The sequence below is a fragment of the Centroberyx affinis genome, unplaced genomic scaffold (genome assembly GCF_046629955.1).
Source record: "Centroberyx affinis isolate AG114_WGS23_722 - 3 ecotype Tasmania unplaced genomic scaffold, CSIRO-AGI_Caff_v1 ptg004513l_1, whole genome shotgun sequence".
Classification (NCBI taxonomy): domain Eukaryota; kingdom Metazoa; phylum Chordata; class Actinopteri; order Beryciformes; family Berycidae; genus Centroberyx; species Centroberyx affinis.
The window spans coordinates 108174-130206 of record NW_027282158.1 but is presented as its reverse complement, the minus strand read 5'-3'; the positions used below and the strand labels follow the sequence as shown (position 1 = coordinate 130206).

Genomic DNA, 22033 nt, shown 5'->3' with positions numbered 1-22033 from the left:
TCTATCTTTGACTTTCTGTTGCTGTAGCTTCATATTAATAAAAATTTAAAATTTTTTTACAAAGAATGCATTACATTTTTTCCACAACTATACATTCACAGTCTGTTTAGAAGAAAAACCTTATCTGATCGTTTCAAGAAACCACCCACATATCAACCATCTCTTCTCTGATATCGAGCTCTTGATAAAAGCTCTTTGGACACGCACTTCCTTTACACTTCTGACTTCCATAACAGAAAACATTGCATTACATGTTTACATGTGAGAGTGTGCTGTGAAAGCTGCAGTGGAAGTGTCATATTCTGCAATATCGTCCTGTATGCTCTTTTACAGTGAATGTGTGATCACACTTGTCACACATTTACAGTAACGCTATAATATATTTACTGCCACTTCCCTCATGAGCCAAAGTTGATGCTTGGACTGCAGATGACGTTTCAACTTCAAAAGTCAAAAACAGCACTCTCCAGGGATGTAGCTGTATCAAACTGATGGAATTTATATAAAGATAGGGTCTAAATTAGTATAAATAAATTATTTCCTGAAAAATAGATAAATAGATATTCTAAATAGATATTTTTGTTGATATTGGTGGGTGCGATAACTCATGATCAAGGTCCTATAGTTTACCATCTTTTTATTTAGCATATCACTTGTACTAACACATCAACAAAGACAGACCTCATGTTTTCTGAACCTGAAACAGTTATGTGGCAACTTAGTCCTTATTTTCTGAGGGAAAAAAGTCTCAAAAATCAAAATAACTGGAGTACTGCAGCAGGGTGCAATATCATAATCTATGCACATTAGAGTGTAAGTATTTATTTCTGAAACTGTTATTTAAGTAGAGTGTTGAGGTATTCAAATGTATCACTTTTACACAATTAGAGGATTTATGCTTCTTCTACACTCTCATCGCTCTTATCCCACTTATGAATTTTAGGTAGACTACAATCATTAAAGAGAAAACACCTTAAAAACATAATAGACATGGTATTCCTCTGATCCTCATGGGTTCAGTCTGGAGCCATTAACATGATTCACTGACATTAAATGGGAGTTCAACTTTGTGGACATTACCTAGTGGGATTTTACAGGGAAATTATTACTTTTTCTACTACTACCTGTAATTGTTCAATGTACAACTATTGAAGACAGCCAAGATAGCATACAGAAATATATATAATTTACAAGTAAATTAAATTACATACTTATGAACACATGAATCTGAGGCTTTTGGGGCCCGGGGTAAAGTCCCACTGTGTCCACAGCAAAAAGTGACATAAACATTCAGTCTTTTATCAGTTCACTGTCAATAACTCAACTCATGATAGCACAAATATTCCCATCATCGGAATAACGTGAGTTCTGTTTTAGGGTGTGTTTTTTTTGTTTTGCTTCTTGGTAAATCAGTATGTTGGTGGCTCCCTGCACTGGGTGTGTCCATCACCGCTCCCTTTGCCTGTCAGGACTCCCTCTTACAAGCCCAGGGTCCGTAGGCTTCACAGTCCGCCGCAAAGAGACTGCCGCCCCCCCTCAGGTCTGCACAGTCCCTGTCCTCGCCGTCCCACTCCACCTTCGCCCTGCCAGACACACACACACACACACACACACACACACACTGAAGCAGAAAAGTCTCTCTAATATGTCAGTTGACTGTGTATCAGCATCTGAATCCAAATCAAGTTTATCTGCAAGAATTTGAAGTGGTGTTTGGTGTGTGAAATATTTACATAAAGACAGGTGTTTAGATAATTAAAAAATAAAACATAGGACTATAATATAAATTGAGGCTAGCATACAGTTGGACAGGACATGATTTTGACAATTAGACTATGATTTGAGATAGACTGTACATTAGTGGTAATGTGTACATTTGACAAATAAAAAAAACTTTGCAATTGGAGCATTTTTAATAATCACCTTAAACCACCTGTCGCCTTGTACTCAGGTGTGTAAAATCACTATCGCTTAATATCACATTTGAAAGATGAAATTTGATCTGGACTCACGGCATGTAGTGCTGGATCTCCGCCCCGTCCCGCCACAGCCACCGCCCCTCCTCCTTGGAGTCCGTCAGCCCCACCCACAGGAAGGGGAGTTGGGGGAATGTCCTCATCACACCTTGAATAAACTCCTGCAGCAGAGGAAACATTTGGGATTAATTCCCAAAATGCTACAGACACATTTTGGAGTACTTCCGCTATGCCAGCTATCATATTGTCAGAAAAGGTATTAACATTTCAAAGTGAAGAATATCTCACTTTATTCTATAAGGCTGGTAAAATACCACACCAAAAAGACAACCACATGATCTAAAAAGGTGTGCGTTAGCTTAAGATGCTACACTATTATGGAAGTTAAGTCCCATTTATAAATTTGACCTTTTGGACATGGGCCCTGTTTATTGTCTATTTTGGTGTTGAATAGGACTGAATTTCTTGACTTGAACTCCACTGGGCCTGATCTTGGAACTGACTTGGACTCGACTAAAGTGGTTTTGATTACGGCCATTTGGAATGTATGTTTTCTGCACAGTACCATCTCTGACCGGTCTGTAATCACAGCCAAGCTGCTGCTGTGTCTCTGGCAGAACTCGGCGCTCTTGTTCCACTGAAGGTTTTCCTCCAGTCCCACGGAAAAGAAGTAGCAGTGACCTTTCCACCAAAACCACCGCTCTGGACACACTCTGCACCTAGAGTCTGCACAGAATGGGACAGGGACCATAACTGTACCAGGGGTTTAAAGCGTCACTATGTGACATTTTCAGTTTAAGTACATTTACATTTTGCTTCTCTGTGTTACTAGTTCATGTAAAACAATAGCGATTCAATCCATACCCAGTTCATAAAAACCTTTACATTTGCTGATTTAAACACCCGGTAGCAGGTTGGTCTTTCCAGGAGAAAAATCCTCAGCAAGTGATGCATTTACATTTCCAACAGCAGCAACGGCGGTTTGTTTGGAATAAACAGAAGAAGAACTGCGTAGTTAGCATGAGCAGTGATAGCCGACAAAGAAAAGAGCGCCACCTACAGAAACTCAAACTTCATCAAAAAGACGTCACAGTACTGGACACACTGTTTGATTGACAGGTGATCTGTGGGAAGTGCAGTGCAGAAACACCACAGAAATGATCAAATAGCACCAAAGATGTCGCCAGAATAAAAAAACAAGTCTTCGGTGTCTTGAGTTTAATAGTACGTGCCAACATTGTATTAGACTGCAGCAAAGCAATAAGCCTGCATGACAAGAACTGGAAATGACACAACAAAAAACATGTTTCTGAGTGGAGAAAAGCCAGTAGATGTAGTGAGATATCATGTTTTACAGAGGTAAAAGTGATAAAACCACCTTGAGTGACGGTGTGAAGCACCAGGTTCAGGTCTCTGTAGTCCTCCTGGCATTGCTGCCGATGTTTCCTCAACTCTTGTCCAGAACTTTTGGCGGTCTGATCTGTTTCTGCTGCTGCTGTCCTCATGGCTAACAAATCATTAAAACAGATGTTGTACACAGTCCTTCAGGAATTTGGAGTGACTTTGACTTTGATTGATGGTCTGATTGTTTTAGATGGTTTCTTTGTGGTTTAAATAACTGGTGTTGTGGTGCACTTTAGATAAATAGAGGTACAGAGGTATTAATTGTAGTTTTACAGATGTGTTTATGCTTGACTGGCTGAATACTCACCAAGTAAAGCCAGAGTCAAAACAAGTCCAGTGACCAGGATGACTGCTGCCAAGGAAACAGCCACTCGAACCGCCAGCCGGCAAGTCGGACAGGACGCTGCACAAACAAATGATTAACAGGATCTACTGTGACTGTAGGATCTTATAGCATGTTTTGGGTTTGGACTTTGTGCCTCAAACTTTGCCCGTCTGCCATCATTTGATAAAACAGAAAGTACAGATGTCCATGTGCTGTTTCTTTGGCCAAAATGTAATCAATCAATCGGTTGTAAAGATGTAAAAGAATCATGATGATAAACAACTGGAAGAAAGATATTCCCCTCTAACTGTGTTACTTTTACCCAAGACAGTGTTTGATGTTTTTGTACCATTCTCTTCCTTGTTGAATTTTGTGATGGCATTTGTTTCTATTGTTTTGTGTGGATGTTTGTCATATTGATTTTTCTTTTTCTTTTACGGGTGTTTACATGTTTCATATGTCCCTTTATAGGGCAGCACAAGGCAGCAAGCACATGCAGGGAAACATTTATTACAAGATTTATTTACGAGAGTTATTTCCAAAGCAATGTACAGGTCTTTTGGAAAGGAAATCATTATCTTGAGTTTATTTATTCCAAATCTCTAATAAATGTAGAGGATCCTATCAGAGATATCTCAGTGTTAAAGCGTTATCATTTTGTTAACCAAGGACCTAAGTTACCTGCTCACCTTAAAAAATACTAGTTTTTGTTTTAATCTTTTGTGGTCATCTTCTAAGAGAAAGTGTCCCGTTTAAAAATGCTGGATCTCTCACTTTGGACCAAAACTCTTGATAGAAATGCAAACATAGTTAGATAAGGACATGCTACATATAACCAACCTGCAGGTGTTTTGTGTGTTTCTCCTGTGTGTTTAGTATCCTCCTCTGGGTTTCTCTGTGACAAATCCATCCTGCCGCTCGATGCTCCTTGTCCCATTTGTTCTCAATTTAAAGTGTTCATCGACTCTGAGTCACACACTCCTCGACACTTATTCACACTCTTCTCATTTTCATACATTTTGTTGTTTGAAATGTGACCACTCCACCCCTTCCTCTTACATATACTGTGCCATAAATGAAATGGAGGAAGCTGGCAGGGTGTGCAGGCTCTCTGACCCAGGAGATGTTGCTTATGTTGTAGGTATAGAAACACTTTGCACTTAACTTGGCCCGGCTAGATGAAAACAGTGGTGTGTGTGTGTGTGTGTGTGTGTGTGTGTGTAAGGAGATAGTAGGATTGTTGTGTGTTTCACAACAAGAACGATGCAGGACACAATGTCAAGTTAAGACTGCTATCTGCTATCTGCCAGCCCAAATTGGACCTGGTGCAATTGTCATCATCTTTTTTGTTTTGATGTATATTTCAAAAACCCTCTGTGATTATCTGCTGACCTGATCGATCTGCTGCTTATCTATTGATTATCTTCTGATTATCAACCAAAGCCATCAGGTCAAGGTGATTCTTATCAAGGGATGTAACCGGGTCATGTTTGTTGCTGGCTAAACACAGTACAAAAACTCAAATTTAGTGATTCCTGTGTGCCGAGTTATTTTATTTCATTTTATTTAACTGCTTTCTTATTTACAACAGCTGCTTGGGGAAGTAGCTGCTGAAAATAAGAAAGGTGGATGAAAGAAACAAGTAGAAGTAAGAATCACAGACAAACATGGGTTTTACTCTACTGGTGAGTATATTCTATTTACTTTTTATTGAATGTACAAATTGTAGTCTTTAATAATGTCATTACAATCTGATCTAGAAAGGTTCACCAAAGTATTACTAAACACCACAATCACAATTCCCATAGAAGAAATCATCTTTCAAAATACTTGATAGTAGTTTGAATTCAGATTAGATTATTACACTTTGCAAGTTTGCAACTAAGTTTACAAACCACAAGAGACAAAAGTCTAGCGAGATTTTCATTCTTTTGACTAAATATCACACTGAATGGTTTTATATAAGGTTTCATGAGGAGTGGCAGCAGAATGTTGAAGCTTTTAGCATCAAAATATTCATATTCAAAGAAAACTGAAGACAGAACAACAAACCTCCACCAAGGCCCAACAAGAGAAAAAGACAAATAACATAATATATTTTGTGTGTTTATTCCACTGCACCGCTTCTTGAGTCTGTCTTGAGTTCCCAGAAGACAAAGTCTTTCAAATGTTCGTTGAAATACTCGTGCAGCTGCATCAAAACACACAAACACATACTAATTAAAAATGGTTAATGGACATCCTCTTTTAAATCATAGCACCAACTTGTATCTACAATACATGAGGCGGGGTCATTCCTTCTCAAACTGTACTTGTAATAGTGGCGACAAACGTCCAATTCGATTTTTGCTTTTGGTTCAGCTGTATCTGAGTCTAACATCTTAAATTAGCTCCTTTCTACCCAGGACGTTTCCCCCTGGACCCAGTGAGTGTTTGCTGGATGTGGTGGCTGACGTACCTGTTTGAGCACATCTTTCCGCGTGGCGTTTGTGTCGCAGTGCAGAGCACTCTGTGAAGAGCACAACATGGACAGGCTGATCTCCCTCTTCTCCGCCTCTGAGACAGAAAGAGAGAGAGAGAGGGAAAGAGTAACAGACGTGTAAGGTGAAGAGGAAGCTACGGCGAGGAGAGACATTTGTACTCATGCTGTAAAATGTGTAATTAGCTCCGGAACGCAGTTGGATAGTATTGCAAAGTTGTCAGTCACATAAACATACTATATTGACTTTCAAATACTTTCTTGTGATTGTCTCTCTGGCGTTGTGTTGTCCTATGTGGCAAACCGCTGCCATCCCATACTCAAAGCAGGTTAAAAGAAATTTGATTTGTTAAATTTAACCCAAGTGTGATTATCTCACCTGTATGCTGTGATACCGTGGCGGGGTCGCTCCTCAGCTCCCCCGCCTTTGTTCGCACTTCAAAGTCATACTTGGTTCCTGCTTTCAAGTCATCAAACGTGAAGTTGTTGCTGCTATTCACTGTCTGATTCCAGCTGTGGCCCCAGAAGTTGGTGCGGACACAGATGACGTACTGGGCTGTCTGGAGTACGTTGCGGGGGGGCGTCCACTCAAGTGTCATGTGGCTTTTATTAAAGGATGTGATAATAAGCATCGTAGGCTGCGAAGGCACTAAAAGGAAAGAGAGACTTGATCTTAGTTTTACTTCAATCGATTATTTCAAATGCCTTTTCAACAGCATCTACTTATAATGCAATCTGGAAAGACCAAAGTCAAAACAAAGTCACTTACTGGTGAATGTGGAGCCGACCACCGGCTGGCTCCTCAGATGCCCTTTGGCGGTGTAGACGGTCAGTGTGTACTCGGCCCCGGTCTTCAGGTCGGACAGGTGCACCGTAGTGCTTGTGCTGTTCTCTGTCCTGTTTTCATTGGAGCCCTTCAGCTGGAGCTCAACCATGAAAAGTTCATACTTCCCCTGAGGAGGAACGAACCAGGAAGCACTGATGCTGTCAGTGGTTGAGGTTAAATTTAAACTCAAAATTGGTCCAGGAGCTACAGCCAGAGGGGGGGGGGGGGGGGGGGACATGTGGAGTTTCATCCCAAAACACTAATATCTATTTCAATACATATATTTATACATGTGTCAATATATATAATTTCTGGGAAAAAATTATGTTCATTGCTCAGTATTCAAAACATACAGATAATTACATGGCATGAATTCATGTTACTATTTTACTTGACAGGGAATTTTAGTTTCATGCCAGTAAAAAAAAATTGTCATACTTTTTTCAAATGGTGGACATTCACTTCACTTTGTTTTCCAGTAATCTCCTCACCAGCAGCAACTAGCAGTCACAGAGCTTTAACTACAGTGTACAGAGAGGTGAAATTGTAATCAATCAACCAATCAATAGTCTATAGTCACCAGTGAAGCCGACGATGGTGGCGGGGTCCCCCTCCAGAGAGCCATTGGCCAGTGCCGTGACGCTGAGCGACAGCTCGGTGCCCGGCGGCAGATCGGTCACCTTCACACTCAGAACCTGGCCCACTGTTTTGTTGTACAACGTGCTGTTAGGAAGAGAAACAACCGCCGCTGTCAGGTGAAACCCGCCGTGTATCTCCACAATGCCAACTGTTCAGACATGAAGGATTGCTGAAGTCAGACATGACGGCAGCAGGGTGGTGTGGTGAGCAGGGAGACCGGTATCTGCTCTACTGAAGTGGCCATGAGAGAGACAGTTAATACCAAATCCAATGGTGGTGTTTTGAATCTGAACCTATGCTTTGATCTCTTTGTGGAGAGGAGGCAGGAAAAAAGAGAAATTCCCAGCAGGGGTCAATAAAGTATCACATTACTATTTATTATTACCAGAAAGAAAAGTGTGGAGAAACTGTTTGGAAACTGTTTTGAACTTCAGTACCGGAAACCAGAAATTCTGTAATATAACGTCAGTAAACTGCACACAGCACGCTCATGTTTACCAACCCGGCCGGTCTGTGATGCTTCATACCAAGGGAAACCAAAGAGACGAGAGAGGCAAAAATCTAACGCTGGTGAGTCCAGCTTTCTCCGAGCGCTGCTCACTGCTGTTTAGGAGATTTCACTCTTAAGTTTTGTTTTGTCACTTACTGTGGGTGAAGTGTCCATAGAACAGCAATCCCAGTTGAAGCATTATAATCCCATTAATGGCTTTGTTTCTGTTTGCATTCTTTGAATTGAAGATGTCTCACTCTAAGTTTTACGTGAAGAGGGTGCAACAGTGGCTGCAACAGCTTTGTTTTACATCAGAAATGGTTGTGAGCATGTAAACCTGTAATGTTGATCTGAGTTACAATGATTTCATAAAGTTTCCAGATTATTTAGCATGCACACATGAAATGCTACAAGAATCACTCTGGATATACCTGAAATTCATATGGTCAAATAAATTCTGTACTGTGACATTGAAGAAATATAACCATATTTTCTGACTGACATCAGTGCTTTTTTGGTTTCCATAAGCACCATGGTCATGAAACCTATTCAGCATATAAAGGATCATGTAAACTCTCTGTCTCTCTGTCTGTCCATCCGTCTGTCCGTCCGTCCGTCTGTCTGTCTGTCTGTCAGTCTGTCAGTCTGTCAAAGTGACTGAACCTATTATTGAGGTCCAGAGCCGTCACCCGGTAGCCTGTGGTGATTCCCTTGGGTGCCTCCCAGGAAAGCTGCAGGGAAACGTTCTGATTACCAGACACTGTCAGATTGGACACCTTACTCGGCTCTGGAGCAAAAAGAAGAAAGAAAATTATATTTATAACAGACTGAACAAAACCCTGTTTACTGTTAACCATCATGACCCCACCTGCAATAAGCAGTAAACCATCCTCCAAAAACCTCTCCTAATTTAAAACTCAACTAAATAAAGCTCACTGCTTTCTATCCCCACACTACACCATGTACTTCTTTTAAATTCCCTACCATTTAATGGTATGAGTACTTCGCACTACTACTACTACTACTACTACTACTACTATTTTTGCAGCTTTTATTAATCTTTTTGTTTGGACACACCTGATTGAATGTACTGTTTTTCATTATCTTAAAGCCATTTTGATCTAAAAGCTTATGCTTAAATGTTTTTTACACAAATATAAATCAAGGCAAAGGGCGGCTACTTTAAAGAATCGAAAATATAAGATAGTTTTGATTTGTTTAACACTTTTTTGGTAACTGCTTAATTCCATCTGTGCTATTCCATAGCTTTGATGTCTATACTGTTATTCTAAAATGTGGAAAATAGCAAAAATAAAGAAAAATGTGTTTGTCCAAATTTTTGACTGGTAGTGTAAGTTTTATTACTATACTAACTACTTTTATTAGTATACTAACACTGATTTGAGTAACAATGGCCCAATCAGCGGCCGCTTCACTCACTGGTATATGTTGTGGCGCTGACTCGTTCTGCCCACTTGGACTTGTCTGTTACTCCTGTGATGACATGAAACGTGTAAAGGTCTCCAGGTGTTAAACCGCTGACCGTTCCGTTCTCTGTGGTGCTACAATTCTCCAGGTCAGGTTGACCCGCAACCTCAATTTTGTAGAAACCCACATTTCCAACTGGTCGACTCCAATTCATGGAGACAGAGGTTTCCGTTACCATGGTAACAGTCAGGTTTTGGACGTTCCCAGGCACTGAAAGAAAGTGATAATTCATCGGGGTTACGAGCAAAGTCTTCTGCGTCAATATTACTTTGTCTATTTAACTTCTATTCACTTCAGGTCAGTGAAAGTAAATTATATTATCTATCAATATTGGCATCATCTTTCCCACTATCAGCATCATGAACTGTGTTTGTAGTGGCACTTCCTCCATGAATGATGCAGGCACCCTTTGGACCAATCGGTAACAAGATGCATCATCCCTCCAAGTTTCATAATTGGACCTGCAGTGTAACAGTTATGGCAGTTAAGTTTGAAATTTAGACCTTTAATTGTAGCGCCCCCATCAGGCCAATCAGTGTAATGTTTTTAAACGCCAGAACACAGTGACCAAATCATAGGGCAAAATGCATCATCCCTCCCAAGTTTCGTCAAAATCCAGTCACCAGATTTCATCACATGGGGAACAAAAAACATTTGGGCTTACTTGGTTTTAAAGTGTTCCTGCAGAAAAATAGAAAAAACAGTAATGCACAGATGTTTTGGTACTCAAACAGGTTTTAGTCCACTGAGATTTCCAATAAAAGAAAAAGGTCCTTTCTGTCCCTCTCCCTGATTCTTATTTTTATTTCTCCTTTATTTCTCTGGTCACAGGAATATTGTCGAGGCACTATGGCTCCTTTGACCCTTCCACTATTTGTTGCTTGTAATGTTGCAGAGTAAGAACTGAAGCGAGGCAAACTCACTGGTGTAGAAGGCGTAAGTCTGCGAGTTGAGGTCTCTCTCACACTTGATGGCGAACACCTGGACCGAGTAGAAGCTGCCTGCCATCAGGTTGACGAGTTCATAGGTCAAATTACTCAGGTTCACCGTATGGTTGAAGTCACCCTTGACCTCGACCCGGTAACTGCTGATGTTACCGGGCCCGGCCGACCATCTCAGAGCGACGCTGTTCGAGCTCAAATCGGTCACACTGATGTTGCCATAGAAACGGTCTGCGATGGGAAATAGGATGATGATTGTGAGCTCATGGGATGAGCAGGGATGTGATCGGGGACAAGTAAATAATAAAAAAGGAGGAAGGGTTTAAAGGGAAAATATAAAAACTGTGAATGAACATCAACTTAAATTCTACCCATTTGAAATCGCTTCTTTTATTAGGTGACATTACAGAAAAGCTCATATTCTGGTGCAGTGCAAAGAGAGATGCACCCGAAATATAGCTTTTTGCAGAGGTGGGGACTCGAGTCACATAACGTGGACTCGTGTCAGACTTGAGTCATAATGTGAACTGCTTGAGACTTAACTTGACTTGGGTTCTGGTGACTTGGGACTTGACTTTGACTTGTACTTGGATGACTTAACTCAAGTCTTGACAAAACATCTTGTGTTTGTGCAAATGATCTTGATTTGTTCTGACTTGACTTGCTGTTCTACATTTAGACTTGAGAATTGACATTAATGACATGGACTTGACTTGGTAATCTACTTCTAGACTTGACTTGACTTGAGACTTGTGCCTCAAAGACTTTGGACTTGAGGAAAGCTGACTTGCTCACACCTCTGGCTTTTTGTGCTATGTGAAGTCAAAAAGAAGCAGGAAGCAAGATGGTTTCAAAAGAGTCCTACCGTCATAGCAGATATAGGGCAGAAGCTCCCAGCAGTTCCGCTCGACCCACGGCCCAAAGCTGAGCAGGGCCACACAAGCGTCTTCAACATACCCGTCCTCATCATCACTAGGACTAAGACTAGTAGTTGGTAGCGTTGTCGGCGTGACTGTCGCGGTCTGATCTGTAGAAGATCCCGTCGCGGTCTGATCTGTGAAAGATCCCGTCGCGGTCTGATCTGTGAAAGATCCCGTCGCGGTCTGATCTGTGAAAGATCCCGTAACGTTCTGATCTGTGAAAGATCCCGTCACGGTCTGAACTGTGGAAAATTGGGTCACGCCGTTTCCCCCGCACCCGCAGACGATGGAGTGGGCGCGAGGCTTGGCCACGGGCCGACCGGGGTACCAGTTCTGGAAGGTGAGGGGATCCCCGTTGGCCCAGCGGGACCAGGGCATGGCGGGGCCGGGGCCCGAGGTGTTGAGGCTCTTGCGGAGGCCGATCCAGTAGTCAGAGCTGAGGTTCTGGACGATGGTCCGGATGTTTTCCGGAGTCAGAGTGACCAGATCTTTGTAACAGACCTGATGGGACATGAGAGGTTAATTCAGGGTTTAAAGACGATCCACTGCAGCAGAAGTCAACAGTGAGATGTGGCCTTGATCCGGCTTGCTGCACTTCATACTGTGTTCATTAGGGATGGGACGATATGCTTATCTCACAATACGATACGCGATATGGTGTTCACGACTCGATACAACCATGATACGATGTAATATATAAAAGTTCAAAGTGTGACTGTGCAGAATTATGTTTATTTCTGAGCCACAAATCTTTCTAGCAATAGCACATTGGCTTGCTAGAATGTAAACAACAATTTAAAAATGTCAATACAAAGTGTAAATAATATAATTGGATGGAGAGCTTGTGAAATTGTGATGGACAAGCCGTCTCATTTGTGATCACTAAAGCAGAATAAAATGGAGCTAATATCGTGATTCATTGTTCTGCCCCACGATGCGTATTTTTGTATTGCGATATATTGAATTTCGATATATCATCCCATCCCTACCATTCATATGATGTCTTTGTTCATTTTTTGTTTTTAGTGTCCTTCTTGAATTCATGTTTTTTAAATTTCTTACAGGTCAACTATATTTTATGCATCAAACCCCAAACCAAGGCTGACTTCCATTTCTGTTAGCATACAATACAATTTCTCATCTAACAGAATGGCATATGAAGCTAAAAGCATTAACCTCACTAATAATTGCATTCAATTAATGACTACATTTCACAATCTTGACAGGTCCGCAGAATGAATGTCATATGGAAGAGTGTTGGTTACGCTCTACTGAATGCCAACATCTATTCTGACGACGCTATAATTCAATGCCCCACTACACACGAATGCCTTAAGAATTTTCAAATCCTGACACTTCCAATAAATATCTGTACACATTCCAGTCTCATTTTGTTTCTGTAAATAAAATAGTTGTACCTCACAGTGGTTCCTGGCCTCCTTCCAGGTGATGGCGCTGCTCTGGGGGAAGAACTCTTGCTCTGCTATGCAGCACAGCAGCATCGGAGCTGGGGAGAGGCATACAGAGAGGGGAAATAACATCAGGGGATCTCACAGGCAAATTTCATGGTTACAGCCACCTCCAAACCAAATTACAATTCCATCTTCATGCCAAAATCAGCAGGCATATTAATTTTCTCCAGTCTTCTGTAATATAGCAACATTTTAAATCATTTCTAGTTATCCAAATTTTGATGAAGCCATTATTCAAATTGACTGTGGGTCAAAAGATGGCCCATTTGATTACTCTAAGTCTCATGTGCTCAAACCTGTGGTGCTAACCCCTAGTGCACAGTGCACATCCTCTGTAACAGTGGAAAAGATACAATACACTAGTGACTAGTTAACAACATTCACAGTGAAATTATCAGTCCAGTCAGTTTAGTACTGGTATAAAATGAATTGTTCAATGTATCAATGTCCTCAGCAGTGGGGAGCATATAAAACAACATTCACAGTACTGTTTTCTGTACGGTAAGTCTTTCAGACATTTCAGATTATATTTACTGTATATACTATTTTAGTGTATACAATCTTACATTATGCACATCAGGCACAGCAGTGAACAAAATAAAACAACAACAGGGTAGTGACTGGGTTTTGAACATCTGTTCATAAAAAAAGTTGTCAGACTTAAGTAATAAAGAAGTAATTGCACATCTATGCACTAACAGATATGCAACTGAAGTGAGTTCATGAGCTTGCAGAATCAATGTCATTTTGTAGGCTTGTCTTTGTTTTATCGAATTTGCTTCCCCTTTTACTCTTGAATTATTTTCCTGTTCTTTTACTTAATCACTTTATTTCTTTTGAAGAGATTTTTTACTATTATGCCTTTTTTATGGTTTCCCTTAGAACACTTTAACTTGGCTTTAAAACAGTGCTGTATATGACAATAATAATGAGCTTTTACGCTGCTGAGGAAAGAAGACAACTTACCCCAAAACATCAACATAAAGACTTTATCCCGGACAGATAAAATCCCCATATTTGCTTCCAGTGGATCCTAGACAACTTCATGAAATTTCACCAGAGCAAAACTACAATCAAAAGATAGTAAGCATTCAATATTTTATATCAGACATATCCAAGCCAATCCGACTCCAGTTGAAAGCAGAACGGTCTGCAGCGGTCCAACTATACTCACCCAGGCAATGGACGCCTCCTCTGACCTGATGTGTTATTTCTCTAGAAGAGGATGAAACAATCGCTCCATACAAGATGTGGCTATAAAATACAGTACACACCTTTTTCACCGACATGGAAGATGAACAGATAATAAAAAGCACATTTGACTGGCAACACAAGGCTCTATTCAGCATGGGCGGATGAATAATGTTTTAGATGCTGTCTGGTTTTGCATCAGCACAGACATGCAAAGTATTAACAAGGAATATCAGGAGTGATTGATCGAACAGTGCTGCAAAAACAAGGCAGCTACCAGAGATCCAAAGCTTGAGTACACCAGTGTCAATATCAGCGACACCAACTTCTCATGTTTATGTTTGGATTATAAACAGTACATTCTTCAAAATTCTTAAATTTCTAGGAATAAATAAGAGGAAAAAACAGCCTCCATTCTGCATAATACATTTATTTTGGCGAAAATCATATTCAACAATTCTCGATAGCAGCTCCACTTAAGGAGAGAATACAAAAATGTAAATTAGTACAAAACGAAAAACATGAAAAAATAAAAACAATGAAAAAACATTATTCAAAGAAAGATAAACCTCTTATACAAAACATTAAAGTTCCCAAAAATAATCTATAGAGATACAGAAATAAAAAAAACGAAATGCCTTAATGCAATCAAAAAGGTAGCACAGATTGAAGTGCTGTTGAAGGGGACAAATTGCATGGTCCATGGCTGGAGGCTTTGTCCAGGGGAGGAGGGTGTGTGTAGGTGTGTGTGTAGGTGTGTGTGTGTGTGTGTGTGTGTGTGTGTGTGTGTGTGTGTGTGTGTGTGTGAGAGAGAGAAAGGGTTCTGGACAAAGCTTTTCCATCATAGGGGTTGAGGCTGCTCGCAAACCAGCATAAACGGTCCATCTAAATACACAACGGGACCACTGGGTGTCACTTAAGAGGGCCACACAAGAGAAAACAAACTAAAATGTAACTTGTGTTTTGAAATCACTGAGTGGCTTTGGTATAAAAAGAACATTGGGGGTCAGAACAGGGGTACAGTAAATGGTTTGGCAGTACAGCATCAGATCAATTCAGATGGTTTGCAAGCGGCAGGAGTCGTCGATCTGGGCTTCCGATCGCTAATAAAAACCTGAAATCTAAACCCGTTGGCTTCGGAGGGCAAGTATGAGATCTTTTTTTTCCATGATGATAAACGGCGGCAACGTTGAACTGGCCTCTCCTCAGTCGCTGTCGCTCTTCTCTCCTCGCTGGAGGAGTCGCTTCCCGCAGGACGGCAGAGGAGCCTCCTGTTTGACGGCGACTTTGCTTTTTTTACTGTGGGGGGAAAGAGACAGGACAGGCCCAGTGAGCAAGGGAACAAGGAGGGAGAGAAGACCTGGTGACTCCTACAAATGAGCTGAGAGAATGGATTGTGGATCTCAAAAAGCCAGAAAAAGATTTTCTTTTCTTTATCATAGCTGTCCTCCCCTCAGAACCATTTTTTAATATATTATTTTTAGGCATTTTATGCTTTACTAGACAGAGATAGCGTGAGAGAGACAGGAAGGTATGGGAGAGAGAGAGGGGAGGACATGCAGCAAATGACCGCGGGCCGGATTCAAACCCGGGTCGCTGCAGGAAGGACTGAGCCCTATATGGTACACGCTCTACTCAGACAGCCACCGGGCGCCCCGCTCGGAACATTTTTGAAAAAAGTGAAACTGCAAGTCAAATTAATGTACTCCATGGCAGAATTTTAAGACTCAATACACGACTAAATGATTTGCTAAAATACACACTGCATGTTGAGATTTTCCTGAAGCGTGTCGATATTTAGCATGTTGAACTAGTACTTGTGAGTGTGAGGATTGTGTATGTACTCAGTGGGTTTCTGATGAAATGCTGATCAACTGAATATCCAGCTTACTTCTCTCTGTCCAGACTCTCCAGGCCGTCGTTTATTTTTTTCAGCATCTCAAACCGTTCTTTTCCACGGACCTGCAGGAGAGATCAAATCTAAGCTCATCAAACTGAAAGGAAACCCAGAGTCACAACAAGGACATGGACGCAACCAGCTTCATCTTCATAATACAGTGTGTGTGTTTGCTTACTCACATGCAGCACAAACACCTCCTTGTCCTCCTCCTCGGCACTGGAGGCAGACTTGGTCTTCTTCACCACAGTTGTGTCAGGGACAGGCTGGCTCTCTGAGGGAACAGGAGGCGAGGTTAGCTAGGAAACAGGACGCAAGGGAGGAAGCCGTTTGAAATCAGCGGAGCACAGCAAAGACGTACTTCTCTTCTTGGTCGATTTGGTGCCGTTCTGCGTCTTGTTGGCGTTTTCTTCTTCAGTTTTGCGGTCCCTGCCTGGACAGGCGCAAACACGCACCTCAAAGCATCTCCGGCCCAAAACCTGACCCCTAGGAGGGAGGAGAGGTTTGATCAGACGTTTGGAACATAAATAACAACATAATGTAGGGCTGCACACATACTCACACACACTCATTCCCACCACATCCACAGACAGAGACTAGACTTACTCTGGTGTCTCGAGGGTGAGGATGGTGAGGATGGGCCGGCGGTTCATGCCTCCCATGCAGGAGCTGTTGCACATGAAGTTAAGCAGAACCGTGGTGATCTCAGAGCCCAGCTGAAACACGAAACACACAACAAGTTTAATTTAACTGTGCTGCTGGTTGAGGGTACACATCAACCAACTGGAGAAAACAGGAATATAAACTGAAGCAATATGGTAGACCCCCTTTAAAGATATAAAATGAATACTACATCTATGACATGAATTTGTATTATACAGCCAATCTGAAACTATATCATTCCTAGGACGCACAAATGCAAGTTTTTTGATCAAGATACCAATTCAACTTTTTCTGGGGACCACTTGGATCTCCTAATGGACCCCTTTGGGGCGTCCAGACCCTACTTTTGAGAACAACTTCAACATTACATTACACAATACCATGACGTATACATGCAGGTGGCTTAAAGCAATATTTAAATTTGAGAGAATATTGTCTTTCACATGCCCAAATGATTTCAACTGCTGTAATTTATGTATATTTACATTTTGTACTTAATGTATGACTTTTTTTTTTACTAATTTACAAAACAACAATAAAATGAGGGACGTCACTGACAGCGAGTATTGGTGGCTGAGTGTTCATGAACTCATATGGGTTTATGCATGCTAAAAAGGCTACAATGTTCTACCAAAGTACCATATTGCTTAAAGTGGATACAGACAACTTTTCAACTTTCCCCCCGTTGTCCCCCCCTAGTGTTTCCAAGTGGTGTTGTTGTTTGCGCCACTGTCACAAAGGACAACCGGATCGCTTTCTGTTAGAGCCTAGCTCCGTGCAACAGAACAAACCATCTGTCTGCTTATCAACTCCTTGATCATAACACAATACAGTAACTTTCACCACTGCTCATTTTAGAAAGGCCATTGCAAGAAAACGTGTTCTTTGTTTAGATTATCAAACGGACAATGGATCATTTGTTTGTTTCTGGCTGCTAGTGTTAGCTATCGTAGCTAGCGTTAGCAACATGGCTAACGTTGCTAACGCTAGCTAGTTCGATGTTTGTTTCTTTTGTTCCAGAAACAAACATAGATGTTTGTTTCTGGCTGGTCCTGGCTTCCTTGTAGCTCCTGGTTCGTTTTCTGGCTGCTAGCGGTAGCGTTAGCAACATGGCTAACATACCGCCAGCAGCCTGGCTACTGTCCGAAGCAAGAAACAACCGTAGCTACCGATAGCTACCTGGGAAAACCTATCCTATTCCTCTTTTGGTTGTGCAATGGATGACGCACTTCCTTTGTGCCGTAAGTCGAGCCTTCATTCTCCCGGGAGATCGTACCCGGTGGCAGACAGAATTGCATAGTGAAAGCGAGGCTTATAGGGAACCGATCTAAACGCCGATGGTGTCATTATTCTATAGCCATTACACTGTGCAATCAACATTTACTTCATAATGATTAGTTAAAGCAAAAAAGTTGTCTATAGGGTCTTTAAAGTGTGCACTCCCTGGGAATTGTACATGATGGTTAACATGATTACAGTGCTCTAGATACAAGAAATATGCAACAGTACCTGCGGAGGCTCGTAAGGCACAGTGACGCTCTGCCTCTTGGTGTGGGGATCCTCCAGGTACTGGGCCCTCTGGCTGCCCTCCACCCGGATCAGGTGGCTGCGATGCTCCAAAACTAGACATGGAACAGGGATAAAGAATAAACTCTGTTGTGGTTTCTCTCCTTACATTCATACAGTTTAAAATGTGTAAAAATCCGCATTCACATTCTTCCACCATACCGATTCACTGAAACACGCATTCTCATGTCACTTTTCTTACCATCTTCGTTCTGGTGGTGGGGGCAGCGGCGCACCACGTCGGCCACGTGCTCCGTCTTCTTGTAGACGGCGGTGGCCCTGAGGAGGGCACCCTGAGGAGGCTCCATGGCCACCAGCACTTCCACTGGGCAGGTCTTAGCAAGCTGACAATACAGCTTATTGAGCTGCACCGAGTACTGAAAGAAAGCAAAGGGAGAAAGAGAAGTAAGTTTACATCTCAAGAGCAACAAGTTGTGAGGTGGAATGATAACAGCGGCAAGTTAAAAGTCAAGCACTGGTCTGAGATTTCGGTCTCAGAAAAAAAGGGCAAAAAATTACGAGGCCTCAAACCCAGTCTGTAAAGATAAATCAACTCAAATAAATCAAAGTCCATTTCATTAAACCAAAAACGCTTAATAACTACACGCCAACTTCTCAACACTCACAACTTCAAATCAACATTAAGACTAGATTCATCAGATTCAAAAACCGTTTTTCGTACCTTGTTTTCGTCCATTTTTAACCCTGTCTGTGCGGGAGGAAGGGAGCAAAGGAACATGCCCCGTCATGTCAGAGCTGTGCTTTGCAACCAGCCCGCACCTCTCCAGAGACCACAGAACAAGTCGCAGGGGGCGGGACTTTAAAGGTAGAGCACCCTAACCTCTAACTATACCGACCAATTGTAGCTCACTGATGGGTGAGTCACCGTGGAAACCTTCCTGCTATTGGCTGTACAAACACAGTGACTGGCATCTAGACCTTAAATTTTAGCAAATCGTCACAATGAATAAGATTTCACATGAATGCCACCGTGAGAGATATGAAACAATGGATTTTTAAACGCCAAGGTAAGATAATTCAATTTATTGATACATTATAAAAACAGTTTTAGATCTCTCATCAATTTCAAATCACTTTACTGTGGATGAAAAAAACCTATACGGTTTACTAGATAAATTTCTTCAATTCACATGAAAATTCATCAAATTCCTGTGTTCTAAATTTATTTTTTAAATGGAGTGAATTAAAACACCACCTGACAAGAGCAGAGTCTCTGTGTATGAGAATTACCATATGGGAGTTACAGGGTTGAGCAGTAAATGGCGCTTCCAGCCTGGGAAGCGACAGGAATCCCTTTTGTTTCTGTCGAAGTGTTCAAATAGCGGACTTCTGCTCAGTGCCGTGTTTGGTTACAGGATGAGCTGCAACAACTCCTGTTAATCTAGACTTTAAACTGCACTGGGCCACAGCAAAAGTACAGCCAAGTGCTGGAATGAGCAAGTTCTTCTGATATTGAGACTGGTGATTTTAGATGATAAAAAGGGGATTAATAAAGTGATAGTGATCTTATAAGATAAGATATCACTTTATTAATCCCCTTGGGGAAATTCCTTTATTCAGAGTGAATGGCCATAATGAACTGAGATTACTGGTAATTTACGACTGGAATAAATACACAAGTCAGTCCGTTTGAAAGTAAGAGGAATCAACAAATTAATTGAAACCAATTTAAGTTAAGTATTAGTGATTTGTAGAGCTCAGACCCATCAAGTTACTTGTACTATTACATAGCTGGCTAGAGTTACTCACTGTGCAAGTGACAGACTTGGCCACACCAGACTTCTGGAAGCGCAGCTGGAAGCCGTAATCCCCAGGATAGTCAGTGGTGGTCGGCACAGTGGAGGCCGGGGGAGTCAGGCTGTCCGTAGGAGACACATCAGGGGGCAACTCAAACAAACGCTCATCAAAACCTTCTTGGAGAGTGGAGTCAGGAATGAGCTGTAGGGGAGAGGAACAAGAGAGTCAGTTATCTGCCAAAAAAAAACAAAAATGGTGCCAATTTGTTTTTTGATCTCATGAATATAGACAATTATCAACTGATGTAAGGCTCTCTCAAAACAACAATTAAACTATATGTTGTTGCCAAAGGGTACAGCTATGTTAGCTTACCGACATAACCACACCAGACATCCAGGTCTCATTGGTCGCAGTTGGAATAGTGGAGATGGAAGGCGTTGTACTACAAAAAATGTAAACACAGAAATCTGTTAATATGTGATTTTCCAAACAAAATGCAGACTGAAATGGTTGGCTACCCTTTTTTTTTTTTTAAAACTTACACGCTCTCCCAAAGCTCCTTGAAAGAGTCCTGACTCAGAGGAAGGCTCGGAAGATCCTCAAACCCCTGCTCTTCCATCCTGTATCCCTCATTCATTTTCTCCTGCCCTCGCTGAGAGGAACTGAGGAGGAGAGGACTGGAGGCCGAGATGGCGAACCACCGAGATACAGGACGGCTGTGGGGGTTAAAGAGGAAGTGACTCTTCTGTTAGATTGATGAGGTAAGTGACAACAATTCAATTCCTACGAAACCCTATGTGTCTGTTCAGTATGCAGCTGGGGGAGAATGGGGATCTGGGTAGAAAAGGGGAAGCAAAACAAGCAAGGGCATCAAAAAGACATGAGTAAGATAGACATGAATACATGGAAACAACACACTCATACTGATAGTAAAGACACACGGTGGTAGGATATACTGTAGTGGTGGGAGCTGCGACTTTCAATGAAGATCTGATTCCAGCCACACAGGAAATGCGAGTTCCTACTTGAGCACAAAAGTAGGCCATTCGGCCCCATTAGCTCGTTAACTAACATTGGCCTAGGGAACTATCCTTAAATAAAACATATTCTTATAAACAGCCATAATCCAGAACATGCGCTACATAATGCTTGGAGCAATACCTAATTTGCGAGAACGCAATCATAAACCATCATCGCCAGCAGACCAAAACAAACATCTTGGAGAGATTAGCTATGCTAATTAAGCCTGCTAAGCACCGTCCATTTTCTTTTGAGCAGGCCCGCACGAATTGAATGAATTTTGCGACATTCGACGATAAAGTCAGCGCGTCCTAAAGTAATTGTTAAGACATCACTAAAACTGATTTATTGGCGGAGATATCTATACGACCAAATTATCAACTCTGCTAAATGGTCTCGACTTGTAGTTTAGCGAGCTAGCTGGCTAATTAACTAGCCAACGACCGTGCTAGCTTAACCAGCTACGTTAGCTTTACGTTGTGGAATTCGACCGACAAACCTGCCGTAAAACTTTTTTATCGGACAAATGAAATCTCAGTTTTACTTCAACGACTCACACGAATGAGATCAAGCAGCTACCTTGTGTCCCGTTACAGCTGTCCCGAAACAACCTCTGAGTCACAGTCGATTGTAAGGCAGGCGAGCCGTGAATCGAAAAAGCCAAAATATTTTGAGGCAAAGAGCACGTTGTTGGGGATTCCCAAAAAAACAGGGGGAGGTGCGAGTTGAGAGAGAGCGGCCTCCAATCACGGCCCGCTCCCTCCTCCTGCTGGGTTTAAATGGAACAGCGCGGAACCATGCTGCCTTCGGGTGCTGTAGGAAATATCGCAACTACGAGCTGAGCTGCACCTGAACAACCAAACAAAGGGGCAAATAAATAGTCTGTGGTACCTGAGTTCTCGAAATGTGACGTTTAGTGGGCGGAGGATATGAAAGCTAACTGATGGTAAAAGGTCTGTATTTCATTACCACAGCACT

At 41.8% G+C, this 22033-nt stretch overlaps 3 protein-coding genes across 3 annotated transcripts; all 3 read right to left on the bottom strand.

Moving 5' to 3' along the window:
* Nucleotides 1–857: 857 nt before the first annotated feature.
* Nucleotides 858–4659, bottom strand: LOC139665285 (CD209 antigen-like protein C). Its single transcript, XM_071544292.1, has 6 exons — nucleotides 4546–4659; nucleotides 3688–3783; nucleotides 3355–3483; nucleotides 2542–2702; nucleotides 2013–2137; nucleotides 858–1583 (listed from the first exon to the last, which is right to left on the bottom strand). Exons 1-6 carry the CDS (start codon nucleotides 4640–4642, stop codon nucleotides 1466–1468), a joined length of 726 nt encoding a protein of 241 aa, XP_071400393.1. The 5' UTR covers nucleotides 4643–4659; the 3' UTR covers nucleotides 858–1465.
* An 815-nt stretch (nucleotides 4660–5474) lies between these two features.
* On the bottom strand, nucleotides 5475–13055 carry LOC139665271 (receptor-type tyrosine-protein phosphatase H-like). The gene is made up of 11 exons (XM_071544275.1): nucleotides 13043–13055; nucleotides 12907–12995; nucleotides 11434–11989; nucleotides 10551–10799; nucleotides 9580–9837; nucleotides 8803–8926; nucleotides 7591–7733; nucleotides 6954–7214; nucleotides 6564–6833; nucleotides 6164–6261; nucleotides 5475–5896 (listed from the first exon to the last, which is right to left on the bottom strand). The coding sequence occupies exons 1-11, from the start codon at nucleotides 13053–13055 to the stop codon at nucleotides 5813–5815; spliced, it is 2145 nt and encodes a 714-aa protein (XP_071400376.1). The 3' UTR covers nucleotides 5475–5812.
* A 1510-nt stretch (nucleotides 13056–14565) lies between these two features.
* On the bottom strand, nucleotides 14566–21757 carry tp53 (tumor protein p53). Its single transcript, XM_071544285.1, has 11 exons — nucleotides 21635–21757; nucleotides 20578–20751; nucleotides 20408–20477; nucleotides 20048–20236; nucleotides 18480–18654; nucleotides 18221–18333; nucleotides 16655–16764; nucleotides 16410–16534; nucleotides 16231–16322; nucleotides 16043–16113; nucleotides 14566–15450 (listed from the first exon to the last, which is right to left on the bottom strand). The coding sequence occupies exons 2-11, from the start codon at nucleotides 20670–20672 to the stop codon at nucleotides 15357–15359; spliced, it is 1134 nt and encodes a 377-aa protein (XP_071400386.1). The 5' UTR covers nucleotides 20673–20751; nucleotides 21635–21757; the 3' UTR covers nucleotides 14566–15356.
* Between the last annotated feature and the right edge of the window lie 276 nt (nucleotides 21758–22033).